General features: G+C 35.3%; 1 protein-coding gene across 13 annotated transcripts in view; it reads left to right on the top strand.

The window, feature by feature from the left end:
• Positions 1-26,839, top strand: part of MYCBP2 (MYC binding protein 2) — a 290,113-nt gene that overhangs the window by 95,530 nt on the left and 167,744 nt on the right. For 11 of the 13 annotated variants that reach the window (XM_073014414.1, XM_073014413.1, XM_007960621.3 and 8 more), the window contains exons 18-21: positions 5,039-5,146; positions 12,714-12,833; positions 13,733-13,814; positions 22,075-22,192. In XM_073014414.1, the coding sequence (XP_072870515.1) occupies positions 5,039-5,146; positions 12,714-12,833; positions 13,733-13,814; positions 22,075-22,192 (428 nt within the window). Of the gene's footprint in view, positions 1-5,038; positions 5,147-11,123; positions 11,222-12,713; positions 12,834-13,732; positions 13,815-22,074; positions 22,193-26,839 lie in introns of those variants that run through there. The other 2 variants (XM_073014415.1, XM_073014412.1) reach the window with 2 other exon arrangements.

The raw sequence follows: 26,839 nt of genomic DNA, 5'->3' as shown, positions 1-26,839 counted from the left end.
CACCGCTTCCCTTGGCTAGGAAAGGGAATTCCCTGACCCCTTGCACTTCCCGGGTGAGGCAGTGCCTTGCCCTGCTTCGTCTCACGCTCGGTGGGCTGCACCCACTGTTCTGCCTCCACTGTCTGACAAGCCCCAGTGAGATGAGCCCGGTACCTCAGTTGCAAATGAAAAAATCACCCCTCTTCTGCATCACTGGAGCTGGGAGCTGTAGACTGGAGCTGTTCCTATTCGGCCATCTTGGAACTGCCCCCCTAGAAACAAATTTATTAAAGCCACTTATTTCAAAGTGATTGAGTTGATGTTGCTATTAATTTTTGTTTGTTTGTTTGTTTGTTTTGTTTTGTTTTGAGACGGAGTCTTGCTCTGTTCTCCAGGCTGGAGTGCAGTGGCGTGATCTCGGTTCACTACAACCCCCGCCTCCCAGGTTCACGCTATTCTCCTTCCTCAGCCTCGCCAGTAGCTGGGACTACAGGCGCCCTCTACCACGCCTGGCTGATTTTTTGTATTTTTAGTAGAGATGGAGTTTCACCGTGTTAGCCAGGATGGTCTCAATCTCCTGACCTTGTGATACGCCGGCCTCGGCCTCCCAAAGTGCTGGTTTACTGGCCTGAGCCACCGCACCCGGCATGTTGCTATTACTTTTTAAGCCCTTAAAAACATTATGGTTTTCTTGATTTGACACATCAAATCCAAAATTAACTGATATTCCAGTAACACGTAAAAGTCTCTTTTTAAATTAAAATATTTTATGAAACATTTAAAGAATATAAGTAAGAAAAAGTAGATCAGTATAACCCTTTATACAAAAAGAACCATAAGTAGAATTTTAGTGTAATTTCTTACACTTTTTTACTTATTTTATATAATTTCATACTGCGATAGATATTGATGTTCTGTTTGTATTCCCTTTAATATTATATAATAAAATTTTTTGTGTGTTTTATTGCAAATACCATATTAAAGTAATACAGGAATTTAGGTCAAGGTTTTGTGTAAACCTATTCCTTAATTCAATTATTGTTTTTATTTCATTGTCGTCATCTAATCAAGTTTTACTTATTTCTGGTTATATCATTGACTGAATTTTGTTTTATATTTTTGCTTAGTGTTATAATACATATATTTTTATATTTTGCTAGTATTTTACCCCCACCTTCCCATTTCCCTCCCCCCAAAATATAAATGTTAATAGTCTAATATCTTACTCTATTAAAATATAATCATGTATAGAGACTTATACATATGTGAAAGTGTAGACATATGTTTATTTACAGAAGTATTATTATGTATACATTTGGAGCATCTTTTTCTCATTTTACAATACAAGAAGAACACATGCTAGGTCAGTAAGTGTGGATCTACCACATTCTATGCAATAATGACCTAATATCATAATATGGCTATACCATAGTTTATGTGACCGTTATTTATTGATGGGCATTCAGGTTATTGTAGGTTTTTGTGGGTTTTACTGTAATAAATATTCTTAAACTTAGAGCTATGTATTAGTGTTTATGTAGCAGAGCTTTCCCGAAATAGAATGTATGGGGCAGAGAGTATAACTGTCTTAAATTTTAACAGATAATTCACATTGTTTTAAAAATGTTACAGGAATTTATACTCCTTAGACTAATGTGTAAGAGTAGTGTTTTCCTCTAGCATCACCTGTATTAGTTATTCTTTTATTTATTATTATTATTATTTTTTTAGAGCAGAGTCTTGATATGTTGCCCAGCCTGGCCTCAAACAACTGGGCCCAAGTGATCCTCGTACCTCAGCCTCCTGAGTAGCTAGGACTGTACAGGCGTGTGCTACCACACCTGGGTTTAGTTACTCTTTTTAATTCTTGGAAAACAATGGTGAACAATGTTATCTCATTGTTAATTTAACACAAAATTATATTCTGCATAAAATTATTTCATGAATCTCATTTTAATGGCTGCATATTATTCCATTAAGTAGATGTATTAGAGTTTTTAATTAATTACTTTCATTTGGCTATTTTTAAATGCTTGCTATAATGAGTAAGTTGTAGTAAACACCTTTGAGGTGAAATCCTTTAAAAATATTTTAGAGTTTTCTTTAGGATAGATTCCTAGTGTGCAGTTACTAGGTCAAAGGATAAAATTTTTAAGATCCTGAAATGTATCACCGAGAGCTTTCTGAAAGGATTGTACTATTTAACACCACCACTTATTCTATGCTTTCTGCCTGTGTGCCTACAGATGAACTCTGAATTACCCATTGTCTGCACATGAGTGTAGCTTCTATTCTGAACCTGGTTATCTCATACCCCTATTTTATTCACTCCTCTCCCAATGAAAGAAATAAATCACCGAGTTCTATTTATTCAGCCTTCTTAATTCTTTAATAGCTTTTTAATATCTACTTTTCAGAATTTTACTGTTTCCTTAGCTGAAGCTTCTTCTCTTCTTTGCCTGAATGTCAGCAAAAAGCCTTTTAACTGGCCTTACCTCCAGTCTTATCATCTTCTAAGCCATTAGCCACCTTCTTTCCAGAATATTCATTCTGCAATACAGATCAGACCAGTAGCACTTCTCTGTTTAAAACCAAAAGGCTATTCATAGTCCTTAGGATGAAGGGTACACTTTTATCTCTACAGCCTCATCTCTCCCTGTTCTCATTTCTTTTCCCTATCCCCTCTTTTTTTTTGTAGTATGTCTTTGTTAACTAATTGAAAGCAGTTTAGGGACTTATCATCTCTAGAATGAAGTTTTATGGTATAAAAAGGTTTTAATTATCTGCTTTTTTGGACGCCTCTCCAAACAAATTTCCCAAGACTTTTGCTCCTTCACATATACTCTGTAAAAGTCAGCTATGTGTGTTTTTAATGACTATATAATACTGTTTAACATCTTTACGCTTTTATAAAATCCTAATTTATATCCTATTCCTTTTAACTGGAATGCCCTCCCTTCCTTGCCTTTTCTCTTGTTAAACTTCTTGTCATTCTTTGAAACCTCACTGATTGTCCTGACTTTAATTAACATCTTTTCATCCTTCAGGACATAGTATGTATAGATTTCTTTTATAGCATTTATTGTAATATTTCATAGTTTGTGTTTTTATTTCTGTTTTTTTTCCCCTAGTGGACTGAGTTCCAATGAGACCTATATCTTTGTCATTATATTCATTTCACCTAGTGTCTGCTAAATAAAAGATTATCAGGAAATTTGGTGAATAAATTAGTGACTCAGCTATATTTGAAGAAACATTATTTTAGCCTATGGGATACAATATTATTTTAGAACCCAATTGCTTTAATTTTTAGACATGATTGCCCCTGGGCCTTTTTGATTTTTAAATCAAAAGATTCTAAAAAGATTGAATTTAGCAAGACACTAAATGGGTGTGGGTGTAATGTATTTTCATGAGGACAAACAATATTGTAGACAGACCATAGAAATCAGAAAATGGTAATATAACAATATTATTACCTTAATATCTATAACTTTTTTATATAGTTGAAAAATACTTTTTATAGTAATTTACATGTCTGCTTTGTAACAGTTGAGAAATAATGCATGTTAAGAAAATAAGGCATTTTGTTCATATTTGAAATATCAATTTTATTACATTTTAGAAATGGAACTCAGTTTGCATAACCTTAGCTTGAAAATAATTGGTACTGCATTACTGGGAAATAACTTACTCTTCTGTTAACATTAAATTAGCATGTTTCTATCTGTAGTAGTCATAGAATATGTTATTCATGGTTTTTCATACAATTTGAGGTATTTGCATTCTTGTTTATATCTGGAAACATAATTGAAATATGGTTCCTTTACCCACTTGTACATTTAATTTAGGGTACTTTGGTATTGAATTTGACATTTATGAAATTTTATTAGAAGGCAATAGGCTTAATTTGTCCCATCATTAGAAAAATTAATTAAACTGAAGATCAGTAGGGAATCATGAAAAAACTTGTTTTAATTAAAAATGTTCATTGCTTATATAGTGTCATAATTCCTGTTTCAGTTAATGGTAACCTGTCAAATTTAGAGTGTTTTCAAATTTGAAGACATTTTTGATGTTGTTAAAACTCAAGGAAACTTAGTTCTGCTGTATAAGAAAAAAACTAAAATTTTAAGTTATAACTTAAGTTTATTTTTCTTTTCAAGGTAAATGTTAATGGGAAAAGTGATTTATTTTATTTTATTAAAATAAATTTGGCTGTAGATTTTTTCTTTAAATACCATATAAGTGAAAAGAACTATAACCTGTGTGGGTATGTATTTGTATATGTATATATATGTACCTAGTGGCATTTTAGAAGAAATGATTTAATGAAAAATGTTTCCAAAATGTTATTTGGGTTAGGTGCCCCCTTTACCATCAATATGAAGCCCAGGCTCCTTCCTTTCTGTCTCTCTCTTGTTCTCTCTGTGTGTGTGTGTGTGTGTGTGTGTGTGTGTCTGTGTGTGTGTGTACATATATCTATATGCAGAATATAGACATTTTTGTTTTGTTTTTGATCATCTAGTTTTCTTAACCTCTATGATGTGTAGTAAACTTGGTAACATTTTTATTTTGGTTTTGTAGCAAGATTAATACAAATATTAAACCTGGAAGACCTTGTTAAAATGTAATGGTTAATTTAAAAATTAGTTTTTTATGTTTCAGTGGGAAAGATATTTGTCTTCAGTGAACACATGGCTTACTGACTCTGAATATATATGATATTAAAAAGTATTTGTAAGATAATTTGATTGATTTAAATTGAACTTCTCGATTCTCTATTTGAGACTATTAGTAACTACTCAATAATTATATAAGTATAAAAGATGGGATTTGTACTTTATAAATTATATTTAAGGTATTAACTTTTATGTGAAATGGTGAGTAGGTTATGGGTGGGGGTGGGGAGCTGGAGTGGGGAAATTGGAAGAAAAGTATAATGTCCAAAACCATTAAGAATAAATTTTTATGCTTTTTAGTTTGAATTATTTTTTGTTCATTATAGTGTTTTCATTTTGTGAGTTTTTCTATGCACATACAAAATGTTTCTCCTCAGGCCCCCTTGTATTTGCTGGTCCTATTTTTATGAACCATCGAGAACAGGCTCTAGCCAGACTCAGATCCCATCCAGCACAGCTAAAGCATAAACGGGACAAGCACAAAGGTATTTGGTCTTCCTTATCACCTAGGTGGGATACTTTCCCAATTTCTTCCACTTATTTGAATTTTGTCTCTGGGAAAATGCACAAACCTGATTCTTCTACTTTGCTTCTATCATTATGATGTAGCCTGAGGAGAAAGAACATGCTGAAAGTGGTACCATTTGTCAGTGACTGTCATGCTTCTTGTTTCATTTTTTGTTGTTGTTAGCTTTCATTAAGGAGACATTTTACAGTATATATTTTTTCCATTTCTTTTCAAATTTCAAAAAATTAAGGGAAGGTGGAAAAAATTATTGCTTTCTATCTTACATCCTTTATTATTTGCTCTTTAATGACTGATCTGGCCTTTTACAATTCTTTTTTGAATGCTGTTTATATGCTTTAGGATGAACAATATTACTAAATTCAGTTTATTAAATGATGATAGTAAGACTGCCATTACACTTTTCCACTGTTTATTAATTAAATTCACATATACGACAAATGAATATACAAATATTTGATGGTTGTGGGTTAAGTAGAGATAAGTGCAAGCAAAGCACAAATCATGAAGACTTTCTCTAATCCCTGGCATTGGTCAGAGGGCTCTCCTAGTCTGTAAGGAAGTAGGAATCTAGCTCGGTATTGTTCTTTGAGATCTCAGAGTTCTGGGTTAATTAAATATATTCTTAAAGCATGCTTATTTTCTTATAAACCACAAATTATGGGCCAGCTAAGATCAGGAAAGAATTTAATACGAGGAATTTATAAATTTATATAAAATGTTTGCCTTGTATCCTGGCCTTTGAACCAGTGCTCTTCCTTGGCTAGCACAACTGAAAATTGCCATTTTCTTAAATGCCTAAGATAGGTCCTGCAAAATAGAATAGGAAGTTTTAAAACATGCTTTCCATGTGGACAAATTAATCTAATTAATGTTTGGATCCTTTTTTTTTTTTTTTTTGCTGCAAAACTGTCATAGTGTAATTTTAAAAAAATTTTCATAGGCAATATAGTTTAATCAACTTCATTTTGATCTGCCTCTTTCAGTCTGTCAGTTTGCCACTCAAAACAAAAACATAAAATAGACAAAACTCATCTTTAGTAAAGGTATAAATAGAGCACAACTTAAGATATACTCTGCAGAAATAAGAAGTGTTTTAAATCTAATGCAATTAACCACAGTAAAATTTGTGATTGCTTTATTTACTGAGTGCTTTAACAATGCCATAAATATTTAAGAAATTTTCAACCTGAGACAGCTGATTCCAAAAAGAAAAGATATATATAAGGAGTAATATTTGGAGTATGCAATGAAATTGTTATTGCCAGAATGTCTGATCTCTTATGATTTCTACTATGTCACAATTAGAACAGATTTTTTTTGGTTTCTTTCTCCCCCCGAATATATGAAAGTGAAGTTTTCCCAATAGTTTACCTGAGGTTAAATATTCACATTTCATGAAACAGTTTAAAACCTTTTCAGCTCCGTGTGAGTATCTCATGGACAAGTATCTTTATTCTTTCCAGATTTTTAAATGAAATATTAAATGAAGACCAAGGTTACAAATTTAAAGCAGACTTTTCCCAATGTCACATAATGATTGGCTATAGAAATTATTCAGTGAGGCTAGGCACAGTGGCGCACGCCTGTAATCGCAGCACTTTGGAAGGCTGAGAGGGGTGGATCACTTGAGATCAGGAGTTCGAGACCAGCCTGGCTAACATGGTGAAACCACATCTGTACTAAAAATACAAATAATAATAATAATAATAAGCCCAGTGTGGTGGCACATGCCTGTAATCCTAGCTACTCAGGAAGCTGAGGCATGAGCACAATAATCACTTGAACCTGGGAGGCAGAGGTTGCAGTGAAAAAACAAATTATTCAATGATAGCTAGCCTTAAAGTTTGTTTGTCAGGGGGTTACTTTATAACAAGTTTCGTTATATACTTGTGGTAACCACTCTGTGAGGACCTACTTTGTAATGTCACAGTGTAGGACCAGTTTTATTGGATTTTAGGGTTTTAGAGAGTGAGATAGTTTTCTCTTTTTACTCCCCAAATACATTTACAATGCAAATAATAATTTATCAATTGGTACCTTGTTTTTTTTTTGTAAAGAGTATTAATTTACTGCTCACTAATTTCCCTCCAGCCACTAACCATTTACACTCACTGCTTGTCATTTAATTCTCTCTCCATTCACTGCTTTTACTTTTACGGCATGTCGAACATCCCTAATTTGAAAATTCGAATTGCTCCAAGATCTGAGCACCAACACGAAGCCCCCAAGTGGGAAATTCCACACCTGACCTCCTGTGACAGGTTGCAGTCTCAGCACACAGCTTATTCAGTGTCCTTAAGTAAAAACAATCCTCTCGGCCCTCTTCAGCTGTGATAAAGCTTTTCCATGCACAGCATGATGGTGACACCAATCACAGTTTGTCTACATGGGTGGCGGGAAGTACCTTTGCTTTCTGATAGTGCAGGGTATACAAATTTTCTTGCACCAAATTGTTTAAAATATTGCATAAAATTATCTTCCGGCTATGTGAGTACTGTGTATATGAAATATCAATGAATTTCACATTTAGACTTGGGTCCTATCCCCAAGATATCTGATTACATATATGCAAATATTCCAAAATTTGCAAAAAGTCCGAAATCCAAAACACTTCTGATCCCAAGCTTTTCAAATAAGGGATGCTCAACCTTTACATATTTTCATAGTCTTGATAAGTACTTTTTCTACATATATTTTTCTCTTCACCTTACCCAGTTTATCTTCTAGTTTATCTACTGATAAACTAGAAGTTTATGGTATTAATTGTTATGTTCTGTCTTACATTTAATTATGTTGGTACAAATTATAGGATGTTAATAGTTAAAATTTTTTTAGACTGTGACTTTTTTGTGATAGTGTATGGAGAGTAAGAACTGTGGATTCGTTGTTAACAGGGCTAAGTTCTAAGATGGAAAGTTGGAGAACTTCTGGGTGATTGGAGAAAATTCAGAGGAGGTCACAGAATTCATCCTATACAGGCAGATATTGACTAAAGGCAAAATAGAGTATATAGACTGAATCAATAAGTACAATTCCATCTGAAATACGGTAAATTATTCTAAAATGCACCCATAAACTATATTTGAAACAGAATTAACATTTGTTTCAGCTATTCAGTACCTTACATAGAAAAATATGTTAATAGTATACATAGTTAGGAACATCTGAATTGTTTTAGAGATAGTCCTAAAATCTATTTTAAAATGACAGATGTGAAAATCTGAAGACACACGGATAAACATCCGAGTCTATTTTGTACTTTCTGTTTGGAAATGTTACAGTGTGATGAAAATATCATAGCCTTTGGAATTAGGCTTCAATTTTATTTCTGATTTTGTCATTTACTAGAACTACATGGCTGTGCAAAATGTCTTAATCTCTTTGGCTTCAGTTTTCTTATTTAAAAAACAATAACAGTAATTCTTAACTGATTGTATTGCTATGAAGATTGAAATATGTGTGTAGTCTTTGCACACACACACGTAGTCTTTGCACATATAAATCCTCCATGAATATTAGCTTTAATATTTTTAATTAAATTATTTGTTTTCTCTTTCAGAATTATCTTAAAGTACAATATTTGAGATTTATGAAATGCATAGTTTATTTTTACAAAAGATTTAAGGTTTCAACCATTTGGTGGTGGTAAAATGCATGAGCCTTATTTATGATTAAACTCCAAATTCGTTGTGCCGTTTATGATTTTGGGCTGATTACTTAACCCCTTAACCCTTCAAGCCTTATTTTTTTATCTGTAAAATGGACAAAGAATGCCTATACCATCAGATTGCTTTATTCATTAAAGAAAGCAACAATAGTAAATATTGATTGAGCACTTTTCATATATTATTTTATTTAATTCTCATGGGACCCTGATGAGTTATATGTCATTGTTACTATATTATAGATAGGCAAGCTAGGACCAAAAGGTCCAGTGTCCAATTGTCATACAGCCAGCAAATGGTAGAGCCAAGATTCCAATCCAAATTCTTAGGTTCCAGTACCCCCAAGCACTCATCCACTGTGGTATTTGTTTACAGTGTTCAGTTAGCACACAGCAAGTGCTTAGGAAATTGCAACTACTTTTGTCCTTGCTGATTTGTTTTAATGATTTTGCTCAAAGTACTCACTGTGTTCTGTGGTAGTTTCTGTTATATGCATAACTGTAGGATTACCCTCTGTAAGTATAGATTTCAGTAAAAATTAAACTTAGAAGTTAGAGTTCCTTAGATACTGAACCCTCTTTTTTCTCTGTGTATACAAATATGTGTATATAATTATATATAATGTGTACATACATACAATATTTTAGTTACATAGTTGCCAAGGCTTTGTAGCTACTGTAGTTTCAATGTTACATAGTACACACACACACACACACACACACACACACACAACATATTCATCTTAGGGAAAATACAGATGTGCTCATACTTAAATGACCAATTATAAGATTATTCACATCTGTCAATTTTGTTTTGACAGACAATATTTAATTTTTTATATAGATCTAAGCTTTGGTCTTATTGCTGCTCATTAACACTTTACTGAATAACGAGCTTGAACAGATTTTTTTTTTTTTTTTTTTTTTTTTTTTGGAGACAGGATCTCACTCTATCACTTAGGCTGGAGTGCAGTGGCACGATCACAGCTCCCTGCAGCCTTGACCTCCTGGGCTCAGGTGATTCTTCCACCTCAGTCGCCCAAGTAGCTGGGACTACAGGTATTCACCACCACACCCAGCTAGTTTTTTGTATTTTTAGTAGAGACAGGGTTTTACTATGTTGCTCAGGCTGGTCTTGAACTCCTAGGCTCAAGTAATCTGCCTTTCTCAGCCTCCCAAAGCCCTGAGATTATAGGCGTGAACCACCACGCCCAGCTTGAGCAGAATTAATCTTGCTCAATTCACTTGCTGGTTCTGGAATTTGCACTAATTTTTTGGCCGCTTATTAAGTGCCTTTTTTCTTTGATAAACTTTGATTAATGTCTGAGTTATAGGAATTATACTCAATTTTTGACATCAAATACCATATACATATATATTTTAATTCTGCCACTGCCACTGATATTAAGACCCTCATCTCAATTTTTTTACTTGTAAGATTTTCACTATCTATAATAATTGAGAAGTAGTTTTGTACAGATATAGTTTGTTTCAATGAACAAAATGTTCTAGTATTATTTTGACCTCTAAATAATAGCTGCTACTTTTTTAGTCATTGTAGTTGTATTCAGTAAATTACCAGCCTTCAAAAGAAAATATCTTTCTCTGATGCTATGTCTCTATTGTGGGATTTATGCCTATATTTAATCTCCTACTCAACGGAGGAGACGAAATGCTAAATTCAAAGGTAAAACCTTCTAACTAGGCATCAATACATTTATATAAAGTGGAATGATACTTGAAATGTTTAAGTCTGGCAGAATTGTATGAATGCAATGTATTTCCTATGTTAAATCTCATTTGGTTTTAATAATTAGACATTTTTACCAATTGAGATAAAGCTGTAACATTTCTTTACATCTGGCATCTTATTAAATAGCCTTTGGAAGATACATATTTGTGTGTGTGTGTGTGTGTGTAGGCCTTTGCATATATTTTACCATTCCACTATCTTTCCAACATGAGGAGACTTTGAACTGAGCATATTTTATCTTGGATGGAGTGAAACTAAATGCTGTGTGTGTGTGTGTGTGTGTGTGTGTGTGTGTGTGTGTGTGTGTGTTTAGTCCATCCATTCTTTGGTTTAATTTGGCAAACCCACATTAGATAATTTAGCAGAAGAGGAATTATATTCTTCATCCTATTATAGTAAAACCTCTCACTAATTCTGAATTTATGATATTTGAGATGCAGTATTTGTGATCTTTTTTGAGTAAAAAATTCAAAATAATTTCTTCCTCTGAATTTTCAGGGTCATACTTATAAGGGGAAACCTGTCTAAAATCACTAGCTTTTCAAACCAAGGGCTCAAGAAATGAAGGATTCCTTCAACGTGCCTTCAGCCTCTGGGTCCAGCAGTTAATTCTTGTATGTTAAAGGACTTTTATGTTTATGGTACATTTTAAATGTAATATTGGCCTATTTTGAAATATAATGTAGGTAACCACACTCTATTTATTGTAGCATTTAGTTTAATCTGTAATCTGTACTGCTTGAAGGTAACAAAACTGAATTTTTACTTCAGTGTTCTGTATGATTAAGACTTCCAGTGAGCCACACAGGCCTACCTGTTCTATGTTATTCCGAATTAGTGAGATTTTACTGTCCTAGTGTCATAAAGAGTTTCAGGCTTTTTGAAATCATAGTCATTTAGTTATGGAAATGAAAGTAATAATGTAGGTGGATTTTGTCTCACCTGGATGTTACTAAAGGTTAGATAAAAAAAGAATAAACACAAAATGATTTACTATTATTCTGTTTAACATTCTAAAATGCACAATGAAAATACAGAATAAAAAGTGTGTGTCTGTAGATTCACATATGTATCTTCATATAATACACACTTGTTTAGAGTTGCTATACCACCCGAGAGTGGTTTAGACTAGTTGAACTTGTGAAATTCCTTCCAGATTTACATTTATTCTGTGTACAAGGAATTTGAATCTTGATGATATAAAGGTCATATGTTAGTGATGTATAGGAGAAATACATTGTGATTAGAAGAAGTAAGTTGTTGTTATTTACACATTCCAAACAAAAATTTTTATATTCTGGAATGTGGTTTTTGATGCTATGGTTAGATTGTTGGAAAATTCAAAGTTGGATTGCAAAAACCAGGGTAGAGAAAAGGCTTGAAGCAAGCTAAATGAAGGAAATTATAAGAAGGGAGGAGGAAAGAAGGAATGAAAGCAGAAAAAAGGTTTGGTTGAGGGTAGTGATTGGGGACAGGGAGACAACCACAAAGCAATATGGCCGAAGGTGATGGTGGCACAGGAAACATGAATAAGAATAGGCCATTGAACTGCAATATATTGAATAAAGCTCTTTGGTCTTTATACATTTTGAAAAGTTCAGTTGAGTTTCACAATACTGGTGGACAGTGTAGCCTTTCTAAGATCTGTTTAGGAAATCTAAGTCACTTGTGAATCCATTAGCAATTTTTAAAAAATGGCTAGTACTAACAATATCACTAAGTTTAAAATAATTGTTAAATGACTTTGCATGCAGTAATTTTTTATGCAAACTAAATTTTCCCATATAAACTGTTACATTTTAAATTTTGTTATTTCTATAACCTAATGACCCATTTATTATATAAGGTTTTATCCATAACTAGATTTTTATCTCTGTTTTTATTAATTCAGTGATATTCACAAATGGAGGTATATAGTCTGTCTTTTCAAAATTGCTTCTTTGCAGGTAGATTCTTGATCTATCACTTCTAACAGCTACAGATTCTTCTTGCTTGTTCCTTTTAACATTTTTCTCTTGTTCTTCCATAATAAACTGATTTAAATTTTTATTTTGAAGATGAATAATGGCTTAATTATTCATAATTCACAAATTATAACACTTGCAGATGGAAGTGGAGAAAGAGGCGAAAAGGATGCAAGCAAAATCACAACATACCCTCCAGGCTCTGTGCGATTTGACTGTGAGCTCCGGGCAGTCCAAGTCAGCTGTGGATTTCACCATTCAGGTAGCAGCTGGAACTTTAGGGTATAACTGCATTTTTACAATTGTGCTAAGTAACTTATTTGTTCAGATTTGATTAACATAGCCTGTTAACTGTGTGTCAAAAGCTATAGTGTGGCAATCTCTCAAATCTGTAAGATCTTTGTATTTATTACAGAATCTCTTTAAACAATGGTGGCATGATAGAACAAGTACTTGTCTAGAGACTTGTAGTCTATCTTCCTGTGGACTTCTTTTATAATTCAAGACATTTTTGAAGATGAAATAATCCCTTAAATCTCTTTCAATTCTAGAATGCTGCGGTTTTTGTAACATGTTCCCTTATTTTATTAATGTTCAGTGATAAATGTATGTCAGCAAATTTACTTTCTTAAAATGTAGAAAATAATTAAATTCTTAGTAAATTATTGGCATTTGGGTTAGCTTATGCTGTACCGTTCAGCCTTTATAAAAATGAAAAATGTTAAATTCCTTCCTTGAAGATTATTTGATAAGGCATTAACAGATATTAAAGTTCTGCTCTTTCATTGATGTTGTACGTAATTGTGCAGATCTCCAATCCTAGATAGGAGAGAACAATATTTTATATGTAGTTACTCATTATTAAGATTTTGCAGTTGACCTGAACCAGTGTGTTACTAAGAATTAATGTTATTAAATGGCATTTATAAGAATTTTTAAGTATGTATTACAAAAAAATCATACATTTATATGACCTACAAAAATATTTTGCAGAACTAAAATTAATTTCTCATTAAACATAAATTTGTCCTTCAGTTACCTATTTTTAATGGTGCTATAAATCTTAAATAGTGAAAATTACACTGCTTTTAGTATAGTTATGATAGAAGTGTAAAATGAAATAATATAATGAAAAAGTAAAGCTGTGTGTTTTGGTTTCAGTGGTTTTAATGGAAAATGGAGATGTCTATACATTTGGTTATGGGCAGCATGGGCAGCTAGGACATGGAGATGTCAACTCCAGGTACTTGCTAACTTTTCATTTGAAGATCCTGAGTTATTTTTTCTTCATTTCTCTTTTCTTTCTTTTTTCTTTCTTTTCTCTTTTTAAATATATATTTCTATAATTAAAATAATATTATACCACTGCTTTGCAAAGTGTGGCCCGTGAATTATTGGGTGGTTTCTGATCTCATAGTTGAGTGCTTTTGTGGGGATAAAGGATTTTGTAGTTTCAGGAGAAAAGTTGATACATATTTTAAATAGGAAAGTGATTACGATTGTCACAAAATATCACTATATTCTTAGCAGTTATCTTTTTAAAGGCTGTGCATGGCAGTAGAAAAGATAGTGAATTGTGTTTTTTAAAAATGTCAGCAATGGATTCAAACATATTCCTGATATCTGTTTTGAAATTTTGGTCTAATAACATGCAGCCATTGAAGCTTTTGAATAATTTTTTAACAGAACCTATTGGTCTCTCTGAGTAACTATTTTGACTTACTGCAAATAGCAAATAACTAATTGTAGTAGAGTGACTGGTAGTAATTTCCTAATATCCCTACTTCATTTAGTAGTGGAGTTTTAGTTTGTGACATGATCATGCAGCTAAAGATTCCCTTTCTCAGCCTCCATTGCAGCAGGATGTGGCCATGTGAACTTAAGTGATAGGTGCCACTTCGGAATCTTGCTGTTAAAGGGAAAAAGTATACCTTTCCATTTTCCCTTCTCTCCTCCCAGCTTGCTGGCTGGAATGAATACGTGGTAGCAGAAACTAAAGAAGTCATCATAGAGATAAGTTGGAGACTGTGTATTGAGAATGGCAGAACTATAAGATAGGAATAGACTGGGTCTCTGACACCATGAACTGCCTCATCAGCTTCTTACAATTGCATGCTTCTTGCGTGAGAAATAACTTCTATCTTGAAGTCCCTCTTACTTGTCTGTCATTACAGCAGCTGAGTTTGTATTCTACATAATGCAGTCAGAATACTTTTGGTCAAAAGTAATAGAAAATCCATCTTTATTTGTTCAGGTCTTCCAGGAAGCAGATGCCAAGACAGGATTAGATGTGCAAATAATTTATTAGGGGAAAACTCCTGTGAAAAAGATAAAGGGGAAAAGCACAAGCACAGACAGGGAACACTTTCGGATACGATATAGTTTTGACCCTGTGAAAGGAGAAAGAGAAGGAAGAATTGGGTGGGAGGAGTCTAAGTTACAGCATAGCATTAAGAGAGTTTTAGCCAGGCCAGTGATGTGTCCCCAAGTCGAGGATACCTTTGGAAGGGTCCTGCATTGGGCAGGAATAGACCAACATTCATACCTTCACCAGTCACAGCTGGTAACACCCCAGGGTACGAATGTCCTCATGCATCCAAAGGGACAGCACCTGAGGCTGTTATAATAGTTACCTCTGCTCTTTGTAGCAGATTGTCTTGAAGGAGATGTGAGTGGTCTGTGGCTGTGGCTGTTTCACCATGGAAACAAGAGTATTTATGAAGTCTGGAAAGATACAGAGCAGCTTCAAGCCAGACTTCACTCAGCAATTCACTTTGCTGCAAAAACTCGCCTTTTTGACCCTCTACTCTGCCTTATTCTTCCTTGTAGTCACAGTGTGAATCAAGTGAAGACTTTTATGGTTTCTCCTATACATACAGTGAAAGAAAGAGAACTTCTCTTCATGTAATCATTAAATAAAATTCAATGTTGTTACTGTGTCTTGAACTCACCCTACTATTGTGGCAAGGATGGAATTCTGTCATTTACATGGTAAATACTAGTGATTCTTAACCCTGGCTGTATATTAGAATTACTTAGGGAATTTGAAAAAATATCATACATGGATTCTACATCCAGCATTTCTGAGAGATGTGTGTGTTGGAAGGCTTGTAGATGGGACAGGGGTGGGTAGTGGTCCTTGATAGGATGGCAGCATCAGTTTTTTTCTAAAAGATCCCCAGATTCTATATGTATCCAGGATAAGAACCACTCTCTACCCCTCGAGCTGAGGCAGGGTCAGATCCATGGGCACTGCATTAAAAAATGACAATGAAAGGGAATGTCCTGAGTTACATTTATGAATTTTGTTCCTAATGATAAGAGACTATTGAGATATCATTGAGTTGAACTTCTTGTTAAAAACACAAGTGAAACAAAATTGATACTACTATCAAGAGGTTTGTAAAACTATCACAATCACAAATACTTAATGATGAATATCATGCTTGCAAAGAGCAAAGATGTCTTTGGCAGAATTACTTTATCAGATGTGTCTGCTGGATATGACATAATATCAACAGGGTTGAGCAATTACTGTCACAGGTGTTAGATGCCAACTGATATTTTGCTCTGCAATTGAGTAACATTACTGAAATGCAGAGGCTGAATCTAGGTTGTAATTACAGTTGGCCCTCTGTACCTGTGGGTTCTGCATCTGTGGATTCCATCAATCTTGACAGAAAACATAGTTAAGCCTATGATAATTACATCTGTACTGAACATGTACATATGTTTTTGTCTTGTCATTATTTCCTAAACAACAGAGTATAACAACTATTAACATGGTGTTTACATTGTATTAGGTATTATAAGTAACCTAGAGATGTTTTAAAGTATACAGGAGGATGTACCTAGTTTATGTACAAGTACTATGGCAATTTATATAAGGGATTTGAGCATCCATGGAGTTCGGTAGCTGCAGGGGATCCTGGAACCAATTCTCCATGGATGTTGAGGGATGACTGTAATCTGTGTGGGGAAGAACGTGGCAACGTTTTGTTCTGTTTCTCATTTGAGAGTTGGGACACAGAAGAAGAGGGTTTATTTGTATCATCATGGCTATTGTTGTTGTTATTTAGCTGTTGGTTATTTTGTGAGCCGTAGAAACTGGGAAAGGTGCATTGCAGTTAGGTAAGATGGGATCTCAGTCATGTATGCAGCAAAGAGGGCACTTCACAGAAAATAATTGGCAAATAGCAGTATTTCGTGGTCTTGCCAGAGTGGAAAGGGAAATAGTGAAAAGCATGGCCATGTTATAGTCAGGTTATGTTATCTTACTCTGCACTTGACATTCAGAAGAAGGAGCAGCGTGAGCACAACATCCTTCCACTCTGCACTGAGGTGTGATGGCGACTGAGAGGGAAGGTGTTCATGTCAGCTTTTAAAATGAAGAGATTACCTAAAAACATGACTTCGTGGTCCTGGTTATAACAGTGAACACAATTCTTTGATTCCCAAGTCTGAAAAGATACAGGGCAGTTTCAGGCCAGACTTCCTCAGGTGATAATATTGTAGTGATATGCTCCCTATTTTAAATAGCTTGAATTTATCATCTTCATGAAGTATGATAGCATTTAATGTTGAAACAAAATATCAGAGTTTCTTATCAAGATTAAACATTGGTGGGATCTACACAGTGGTGTAGTAACTGGTAGATGCTACATAGTCGTAGAACCTGGAACTGTAGAGGCAAGGTTCAGCCCTTCACTTCTTACCAACCATGTAACTATAATTTCTTAAGATTAAACACTGGTGGGATTTGTTTTAACTGCTCAAAGTTCTTTTCCAACATGGAATGTTTTGGTCCTTGTTCCATTGAGTGGTAACTGAAAGACTGATTGCATGAAGTGTGGGCAGAGCTAAAATGGATAATGCAGTAGTCATACCTATATACTGTGCCTGGTGGATTAGATATTCATCAAGACTGCTTCAGTCTTAAGCACTCAGTTACCCTGTTTGTCTGGACCTTTGTGGGACTTGCAAAGGAGCAGCCAAGAACTCTGTTATTAATTCAGAAAGGAATTGATTACGTCTGTGGAGGAACAATGTTGGGAGGAACAAAGCTTCTATAGCATATGTATTAACTACAACAAAGCAAAATATTTACAGATAATTGAAATAAAGGGTTACAGTTGGAGAATATTTTTGAAAAGTCTCTAGTAATCAAGAGCTGTTAACTGGAATTTATGGTATAGCACACCTTAATAATGTGTTGATTAAGATCAATATTGTGGTGTGCATGATAATGAAAATGGAAAAATGTTGTTGATATTCTCTTTATTTAATGTGTTATATTGCCAGAGTGACCAAGTTCGGTCTCTAGATTGGGTCCTGATTCTGTTACTTGGTAGCTGTATGATCTTGGCAAGGTTACTTAATCTTCTTGTGCCTCAGTTTCTTCTTCTATTAAATGGAAATAAGTCTCTCTCCCACATAAGATTGTGTGAGAATCCAGTGAAATGACACAGATGATTTAGCACAGAGCCTAGCCTGTAGTTAGTGCTCAGTAAATGTTAGTTGTTCCTATTGCTGCTTTTTAAAGTGAATGTCAAAAAGCCGATGAGGGCTTTTATATATTCAGTCAGGAAGTGTCTGCCAGCCCTCTTTTTTTGGTTTGTTTAGTGTGCTCTTCAGTTTCTGCATTTCAAATTCTTTTACCATGTTTAGTAAATTAGGGGTAAAACTGTATAGTTTAGCTGCTTTTATTCTCTTTTCCAGCAGAATTTTTATAATTCTTACAGTGTTTCTGAGTTTCATCCTTTTCTTGCTCTCCTATCCTCCTGTGCACTCATGTGCTACACAGTCATCAAACCTGGAACTGTAGAGCCAAGGTTCAGCTCTTTTGCTTCACTCCTTATCAACTGTGTGACTATAATTTCTCTAAGCCTTAGTTTTCATATCCTATAGGATTGTTGTAGAATTAATGTGATGTGTGTAAAGTGCCTGTTGTGCACACATGCATACACACATACAAACAGTTTTTCTTTCTGTTCTTCCTCTGTTTTTCAAGTAATTTAATGAATGGACTCTACTATCATTTAAAGAGTTTGAAGACTATGTACTAGAAGACCTGCCACCAATTCTTGAGAAAATCTTTCAAACTCTTCAGATCTCCCCATAGAGTTATTTTGATCATCAGTGGTACAGTTATCCCAGTGGTGATACAATTTCACATTTTGTATGTGAAAGCAATTTGTAAATTGCAGATGAGTAAACTGTTACAGGAATTCTCCCTTCAGTTTCTTGTTTGCATTGGACTGGATGCTTCTGTGAGGGGATTAGTTCCACTTTTGGCCCTTGGAAGTGGTAATCATTTGCAAAATCTTTCTGTACTGAGAATTGAGAACCACTTTCCTTTCCACTGTTGTTCCTATCTGTATTATTCCATCCTCAAGTGAAAAACTACTGCTCTTCTGCAGCATGGCCATTCCTCTCTCCTCTCCTGTTGTTACCTACCTACCTTTTAGTCACTGCCTTTCATTCATTGAAAATTTAGCATCTGACTCAGAGTTTTTTCTTACCCTGAGTCTTGTTACAGACATGAGTGATGTTGGTGTCCACATGAATGGTCCCATACAGCATTCTTACCTTTACATCTGTATTTCTGCATTCACAGAGGAAGTTCTGTGAACCCATGCTGGATCTAACACAGCTCTGACTCTGAATTCTCAAGTTTAAATATCCATAATCTAATGATACTTTCTTCTTCTGTGTTGCAGCCCTACTTTACTTCCCTTTGACTTTATGCCCCACAACCCTCTACTTTTTTACTCTTTTTTTTACCCTTTTTAAACTTTATGTCCTACTCAAGTTAAAGACTATTGCTTAATTTCTTCACCTATACTCTTACCAATTTCTTCAATTTTCCTACTTTCTTTTTTTTTTTTTTTTTTTTTTTTTTTTGAGACGGAGTCTCGCTCTGCCGCCCAGGCTGGAGTGCAGTGGCCGGATCTCAGCTCACTGCAAGCTCCGCCTCCCGGGTTCACGCCATTCTCCTGCCTCCGCCTCCCGAGTAGCTGGGACTACAGGCGCCCGCCACCTCGCCCGGCTAGTTTTTTTTTTTTTTGTATTTTTTAGTAGAGACGGGGTTTCACCATGTTAACCAGGATGGTCTCGATCTCCTGACCTCGTGATCCGCCCGTCTCGGCCTCCCAAAGTGCTGGGATTACAGGCTTGAGCCACCGCGCCTGGCCTTCTTGGTCATGGTACTAGGACATGATAAAACCGCAAGCATGAATCAATCTGTTAATATTTCCTATGCCTACTCTTAGGCTTCTGGAAGGTAAGAAATACCTATGCAGATTGATACATAATTTCCAAATTCAACCAGTTCCTCTACAATGGTCTTTAACCCTCCGGTTGTGTAGTATTGAACTATTTGACTTAATACATTTTGAGAGTTTGATGAAAGACATGGGTCTCTATCCAGAAATATACAAGAATATACACTTAAAAATTTGCTTGCAAATTTAAGGGATCTTTTGAAGCTTACTCATGGACTTCCTGGAAGTCCTTTATATCCGAGTTGAAAACTCCTGCTCTTAGTATGTATCTGTTCCATCTACCACCACACCTTTTCTTGAATCTTCAAACTCTCCACTCTCCTGCTTCCTCCTTTTAGCATAGGACCTCCGTGTACACTGCAACAAATATAAGAAATTATTCAGCCCACCAACCCTGCAAACCTACTTGTATCCATACCACTTCTCTGCTGCTTTCCTCCTATTACAATTAAAGAGGAACCTGTCATGTCCATGCTGTGAAACCTAGCTGACTTTTCCTTAGAGATCTATTTCTGTTTCCTGTCTTCTCTCTAACCTTTGTCTTTAGTGTCTTTATCTTGAGTAACCTTTTAAACTTCCTGAAATCTCTGTCATTAAAAAAAATATATCCTCTCCTTCAGCTTCATTTTTCCTTGAGCTGCTGGCTCTCCTTTCTTTTCCCGTTTAGTCCTGGGATACTTAGAGCTACTTTGTGTATTCTCTGACTCCTTACCTGCTGCAGTGTGGTACCTGCTTCCACCAAAGAGACCTCCTTCTGCTAAATCGAGTGGTTAGTTGTATGTCTCCTTAGAGCATTTGGCATGTGCTTTATTTTCCATGCTTGAAACCTACTCCTCCAGTGAGTCTCCTCGAGTTCTTTCTTCCTGTGTGGTTTATTCTAGATGTCTGTGAGCTCTTCTTCCTCTGTCTATATCTAAAATGTTAGAAGATACTCATAAAGGAAATTAGGATCTCTTCTTTTCTCTCTCAGAGTCTTCCTAGATCTCATTCATTCTTACAGCTTAAGTGAATATTACCACTATACTCTGTTGCTTAAGCAAAAAAACTTCCTTGCCCCATATCAATCATCTGCCAAGTTTCCTCAATTCTGTTCCTTACATAGCTATCAAAGTCACCATCTCTTTCACTCTGCACTGCTCCTAGTTAAGGCCTTCATCATAAATTACCCAAACTGCTATAACATTTTCTTAACTAGGTTTCCAGCTGCTAGTCTTGCCCTTTTCCAATTCGTTTTTCATTGCAGTCTCAATAATCACTAAAAATATATATTTTGTATAATTTTTAAAATTTAAAGTGTCACAATTACATTGTCTGAAAAGCAGAGCTCGCCTACTATGTGTGGACTATTTCTATAATGGTTGTTTTTCTAATTACAGATAATGGTTACTAAAAATGGCTATTAAAAGTAGGAAAGGATACTAGGATGTCATTTATCATAATAGTTACTGTTCATTAAGTGTTAACTGTGTGGCAGACACTGATGCAATGTCTGGCACACATTGACCTGTATGGGCCTCTTTATTGTTCACAGGAACTCTGTGGGGGTAGACACTGTTTGTTAGTATTTTCCATGTGATAAAGAGAAAACTGGAATACAAAAAGAATGAAAAACTTGTTCGAAGTCTGGTCACATTATTATTAAGTTGGGGAGCCAGGATTCACACCCAGCCACTCTAGCTTTAAATCCTGAGCTTGTAGTCACTGCTCTAATGCCTCTCATGATACTGTGTTTTGCCTCATTAACTATGATTCTAAGATCTAAACTTATAGCTTAGTGATAAAAGTTAGAAAAGGGGATCATAACATTATTTCGTCTAGTTCCTGGATTGAATTTCTGTTAAGGCATTACGTGATCTTTATTTCATCCAATAAATATTTATAAAGATCTCTAACAGGCCAGTCAGTATACAGAGTACCAGATTAAAAATAAATGTAGCACCAGTTTTTCAGAAATATTAAAAATTATGTGTCTATAATTAGAATAATTACATTTAGAAGATCTTTCTGATGATCTCCTTAAAGTCAGCAACTGTCTTTTTCATCTTTGTTTACCTAGTACCTGGAATGGAGATAGGTGTTTAGCACTTAAATGTTTACTGAATATTCTTATTAGTGCCTTTTATCTTTTCTACTCCTTATTGCATTGTTTACTTATTGTTTTTATTTTAGTTGAGTTTTGTAAGAAATTGACTTACTTTTTTTTTTTTTTTTTTAACCTAGGGGATGTCCCACTCTTGTTCAAGCATTGCCAGGCCCTAGCACACAAGTCACTGCAGGCAGCAACCATACGGCAGTACTTTTAATGGATGGACAGGTCTTCACATTTGGAAGTTTTTCTGTAAGGAATTTTTAAAACATTAATAATATTGCATTATACCGTTGCCTTATAATTTGTCTATATTAGCTATTTTTTTTCTGGTTCTAGTGCAGTTCTTATAATTGTTACATATGCATATTTCATGCCTTCATCCGCAACACACACAAAACTTGAATGATATTCTTTGAAGTAATTTTCCTCTCTAGCTCAGCATTAGAATTTATTGAATTTAACAGCTTTGTTAGAATTGGACATGTTTATTTCAGATTAAAGTCCTTTAAGCATTCAGTAGAGCTAATTCTGTCATATGAAAGGTTATTTCTCATCTAACTGGTAGAGATGGATTTTTCTTAACATATAGAACTATGCTATTTTGTAACCTTTTAAAAGCCTAGTTTTATTTGTTCGATTTGTTTAAAATTATACTTTCTTTTTTCCTTTTCCGCCCTCTGAGTCTATCTGCCTGTCTGTTGCATAGGCGCTTGTGGGCATTCTCTCCCTCTCTCTGCACCACAACTTAAAGAGTGGAAATGCTGTAAGAATTTTGTGTAGTTTGGGCATAGTAGATATCAAGAAAAATCTTTGCGAGACTATGCTAATACACTTGTACCATTTCTGACGTGGGTAATTACTAAGAACTCTCGAACCTAAGTGTCTGGGATGACATTTACAGTTTCTGATTTTTTAAAAAACTGTAAATATGTACTTAAAATATTTTATTTGGAAATGGTTTCAAACTTACAGAAAGGTTGCACACTAAGAACAGTGCATAGAATATCTGGTTAATGTCTGTAACCAGATTCACCTGTTGTTAACATTTTGATCCAGCATTTGCGTTATTATTGTACATGTGCCTGTTCTCTCTCTCACATACATAGTGTGTGTGTATGCACAGATGTGTGTGTGTATGTATGTATATAAAACATTTTTTTTCTCAAATCCTTTAAGAATGTCTTGTGTACATTGTGACCCGTTACCTCCTACATACTTTAGTTTGTATTTTGTGAATTAACCTAATAATTATTTTTTGTCATTTCTTTCCCCTCCAATCTAGGATCAGGCATTATGTTTGCCTGTTGTGTGTCTCTAGTCTCCTTTAATCTGTAACATTTCCACAGCTATGTATTGTCTATTATGACACTGACATTTTTGAAGAGTATATAGTACTGTTTTAAAAAATAGAATCCTCCTCATTTTTGTTTCTCTGATATGTCCTCATGTTTAGGTGCAGGTTGTGCACCCAGGCCAAGATACTCTGTAAGTGATATTGTGTTTGCCTCACTGCATCACATCTGGAGGCTCAGAATATCCATCTGTTCCTCCTTGATTATATACATTTTGATCACCTGATCAAATGTCTGATTTCTATACTATTTCTTCTTTGAAACTATAAGCAACCTATAGGTTGACACTCTTAATATTCCTGCTTCTCATCAAAATTTCTCCCTAAATTTAGCATCCATTGATCATTCTTTCCTGAGCTAGTCTTTACTACAGTGTTTAAAAAATGGTGATTTTTTTTCTACTCCAGTAGGTACTTCGCATTTTACTCTAAGCAAGAGCCCTCCTTTCCTGTTTACTTATGTTTCTACTTATTATTGATATAGACTCAGGTATTTGTATTTTCTTCATTATCATCTTTAATTATTTGGGTGCTTAGATTATCTCAGATTTGGCCAGGGGGGGCCCCTTCATGCTGGCTCCTGTATTCTTGTGACATACCCCTTCATTTTTGGGGGCACTTCCTTTCATTCCAGCATAACAAGTTGTTCAGGGTTTATCTTGTACAGGCCCTGTATCAGTCCTAGAATCAGCCATTTCTCCAAGAACCCTGATTCTTTTTAGTGGGGAATAGTATTAGACACCAACTGGGTACTAGATGTGTTCATTGCTACAGGATGTCTTTGGATCTCCAGTACACATATATTTATATGTCCACATATATGGATGTGTTTTAGAAATCATAGGCCAGGCGTGGTGCTGATACCTATAATCCTAGCACTTTGGCAGGCGAGTGTGGGAGGATCACTCAAGCCCAGGAGTTTGAGACCAGCCTCGGCAACATAGTGAGATCCCATCTCTATTAAAAAAAAAAATTAGCTGGGTGTGGTGGCACATGCCAGTGGTCCTAGCTGCTCAGGAGGCTGAGGTAGGAGGATCACTTGAACCGTGGAGGTTGAGGCTGTAGTGAGAGCCGTGATTCCACCATTGCCCTCCAACCTGGACAGCAGAGCAAGATCCTGTCTCAAAAAGAAAGAAAGAAAAGGAAACAAGCCGACACTGTGACTTCTACTTCCAATCCATTCCCACAAGGTTCTTTCTTACCTGTCCTGTTCTATATTTATGTTCTTTCTTCCTCAGTAAGAATCTTTCCTCTCAACAATATCAATATATTTATTTCTCACTTAGTCCCCAAATATGTTTAAAATAGTTTTACATTTGCTTTGCCTGTACAAGTTCAAAAAAACAAATTCACTGAAAGGTCATTCTTGCGCCTTCCCCTCCCACCTGCTCCCCACCCCAAGTCTGAAGGTGTATAGTCAAGCACTGTCCGTGTGTGGCCTGGATTCTCTCTCTCACTCCCTTTTAGTGGAAACTGAGATTCCTTTGGAATAGAGTGGGGCTCATTTGTGTCAGTTTAAGATTCCCCTCACCCTGTCCTTTGATTGAATTTTATTTCATTTTTTAAATATATAGAACATTTACATGTTGCTAAAAGTTAAGTTATACAAAAATTGTATACTCAGAGGTGTTACTTCCTCCCATATCCTTGACATTCCTGCCTCCCCACACCTTTCACTCCCCACTTGGAGGTAATAAATGTCATTGTTTTACAGTTTATTCTTCTTGTGTTTCTTCTGGTGAAGATATATAAGCATGCACACACACCGTTTTACCTATGTATATCTATATATGTATGTATGTGTATACACAGTTACGCACTGCATAACAGTATTTTGGTCAGTGAGGGACTGCATGCATATGCTAAGGTGTTCCCATAAGATTATAATAAGTACTTTGACTATACCTTTCCTATGTTTACATACAGAAATACTAATGGGTTACAGTTGCCTACAATGTTTAGTACACCAGCATGCTGTACAGGTTGGTAGCCTAGGAGCAATAGGCGACACCATATCACCTGAGTGTGTAGTAGACTATACTGTCTAGGTTTGTGTAAGTCCACTCTGATGTTTGCACAATCACAGAATCACCTAATGACACGTGTTTCAGAACATATCCCTGTCATTAAGTGACATGTGACTGTATGTAAATATATATATTTCCCCTTTCTCATTTTTTAAAGGTGATAGTCTGTATATGCTCTTTTGCACTTTGCTCTTTTCGCTTCAGTATATCTCCTAGAAATCACTCCATATCAGTTCGTAAGCTCTTCATTTTTTTACCACCATCGAATACTCCATTGTGTATATATATGATAGTTTATTCATTCAGTTTCTTATGTTTGTATATTTACATGGTTTCCAATACTTTGCAATGATAGTAATGAATATTGTTCAAGGTGTATCTTTGAGATAAATTCCTAGAAGTGAGATTACTGGGTTGAAGGTTAATGCCTGTGTAGTTTTGTGAGATATTAACAATTCTCCTGTATTTTGCTTTCACACTAACAGTGTATGAGATTGCCTGTTTTCCACAGAATTGCCAACAGAATGTGTTGTGGTACCTTTAATTTGTGCCAGTCTGATGGGTGAGGAATGGTCCTGCTTACTTTCAAGTTCCTTTGCCTTTAGTTGGTGCTCTGATCCTTAAATTTCAGATCCATATTTAGTATTTTGGCATTGAAGGTTAACTTTCTCTTTGGAGGGATGTGTTTCCCTGTGCTTTTTCTGACTTCTCCACACGCCTCTGTTCTTCTTAAGAACTTCCCCTTTCATACTGTGCACATGCTCAGGTTTGCAGTAGCAGGCGGGTGGAGAGAACTCTTGGAATTTGGCTTCTGCTTACAGGAAACATAAAGATCATGACACCCGCTGTCTCCTTATACTGCTGAAGGTTTGAGTCACCTGTAGATTTGTTTGCACAGCATGTTTTTGTGTCTTTTGAGGTGGTTATGTGAGTGATAAGATTTGAAGCCAGACAGTCATTGTCCTCCAGTCGCAGCAGTCCTAGTTGTGAGCTTTTATGAATTTAAATGTAGCTTATTTGTAACCACATTCTGAGTCTTTACAGGGTTGTGCAGATATCTAACACATTTTTGGACTGCTTTTCTTCATGTTAGTTGGTAGTAAGGGAATACATATTTATTTCAATAGTCAATGAAAAAGATCAATGAAAAAGAAAAGAATTTATTTTTCCTCCAAAAGCAGAATATATCCCTGAATGTGATATATTTTGCTCACTATTTACCCTTTTTTTTTTTTTTTTTTTTTTTTTTTTTGAGACAGAGTCTCACTCTGTCATCCAGGCTAGAGTGTAGTGGCGTGATGATCTCAGCTCACTGCAACCTCTGTCTCCCAGATTCAAGTGATTCTTATGCCTTAGCCTCCCGAGCAGCTGGGATTACAGGTGTGCACCACCACACCCAGCTCATTTTTGTATTTTTAGTAGAGACGAGGTTTCCCATGTTGGTCAGACTGGTCTCAAACACCTGACCTCAAGTGATCCTCCCACCTTGGCCTCCCAAAGTGCTGGGATTACAGGCAT

This window comes from Chlorocebus sabaeus, chromosome 3, assembly GCF_047675955.1.
Source record: "Chlorocebus sabaeus isolate Y175 chromosome 3, mChlSab1.0.hap1, whole genome shotgun sequence".
NCBI classification, from domain to species: Eukaryota; Metazoa; Chordata; class Mammalia; order Primates; family Cercopithecidae; genus Chlorocebus; species Chlorocebus sabaeus.
Note: the sequence above shows the minus strand (reverse complement) of the source record. Positions and strands in the feature narration are given on the sequence as shown.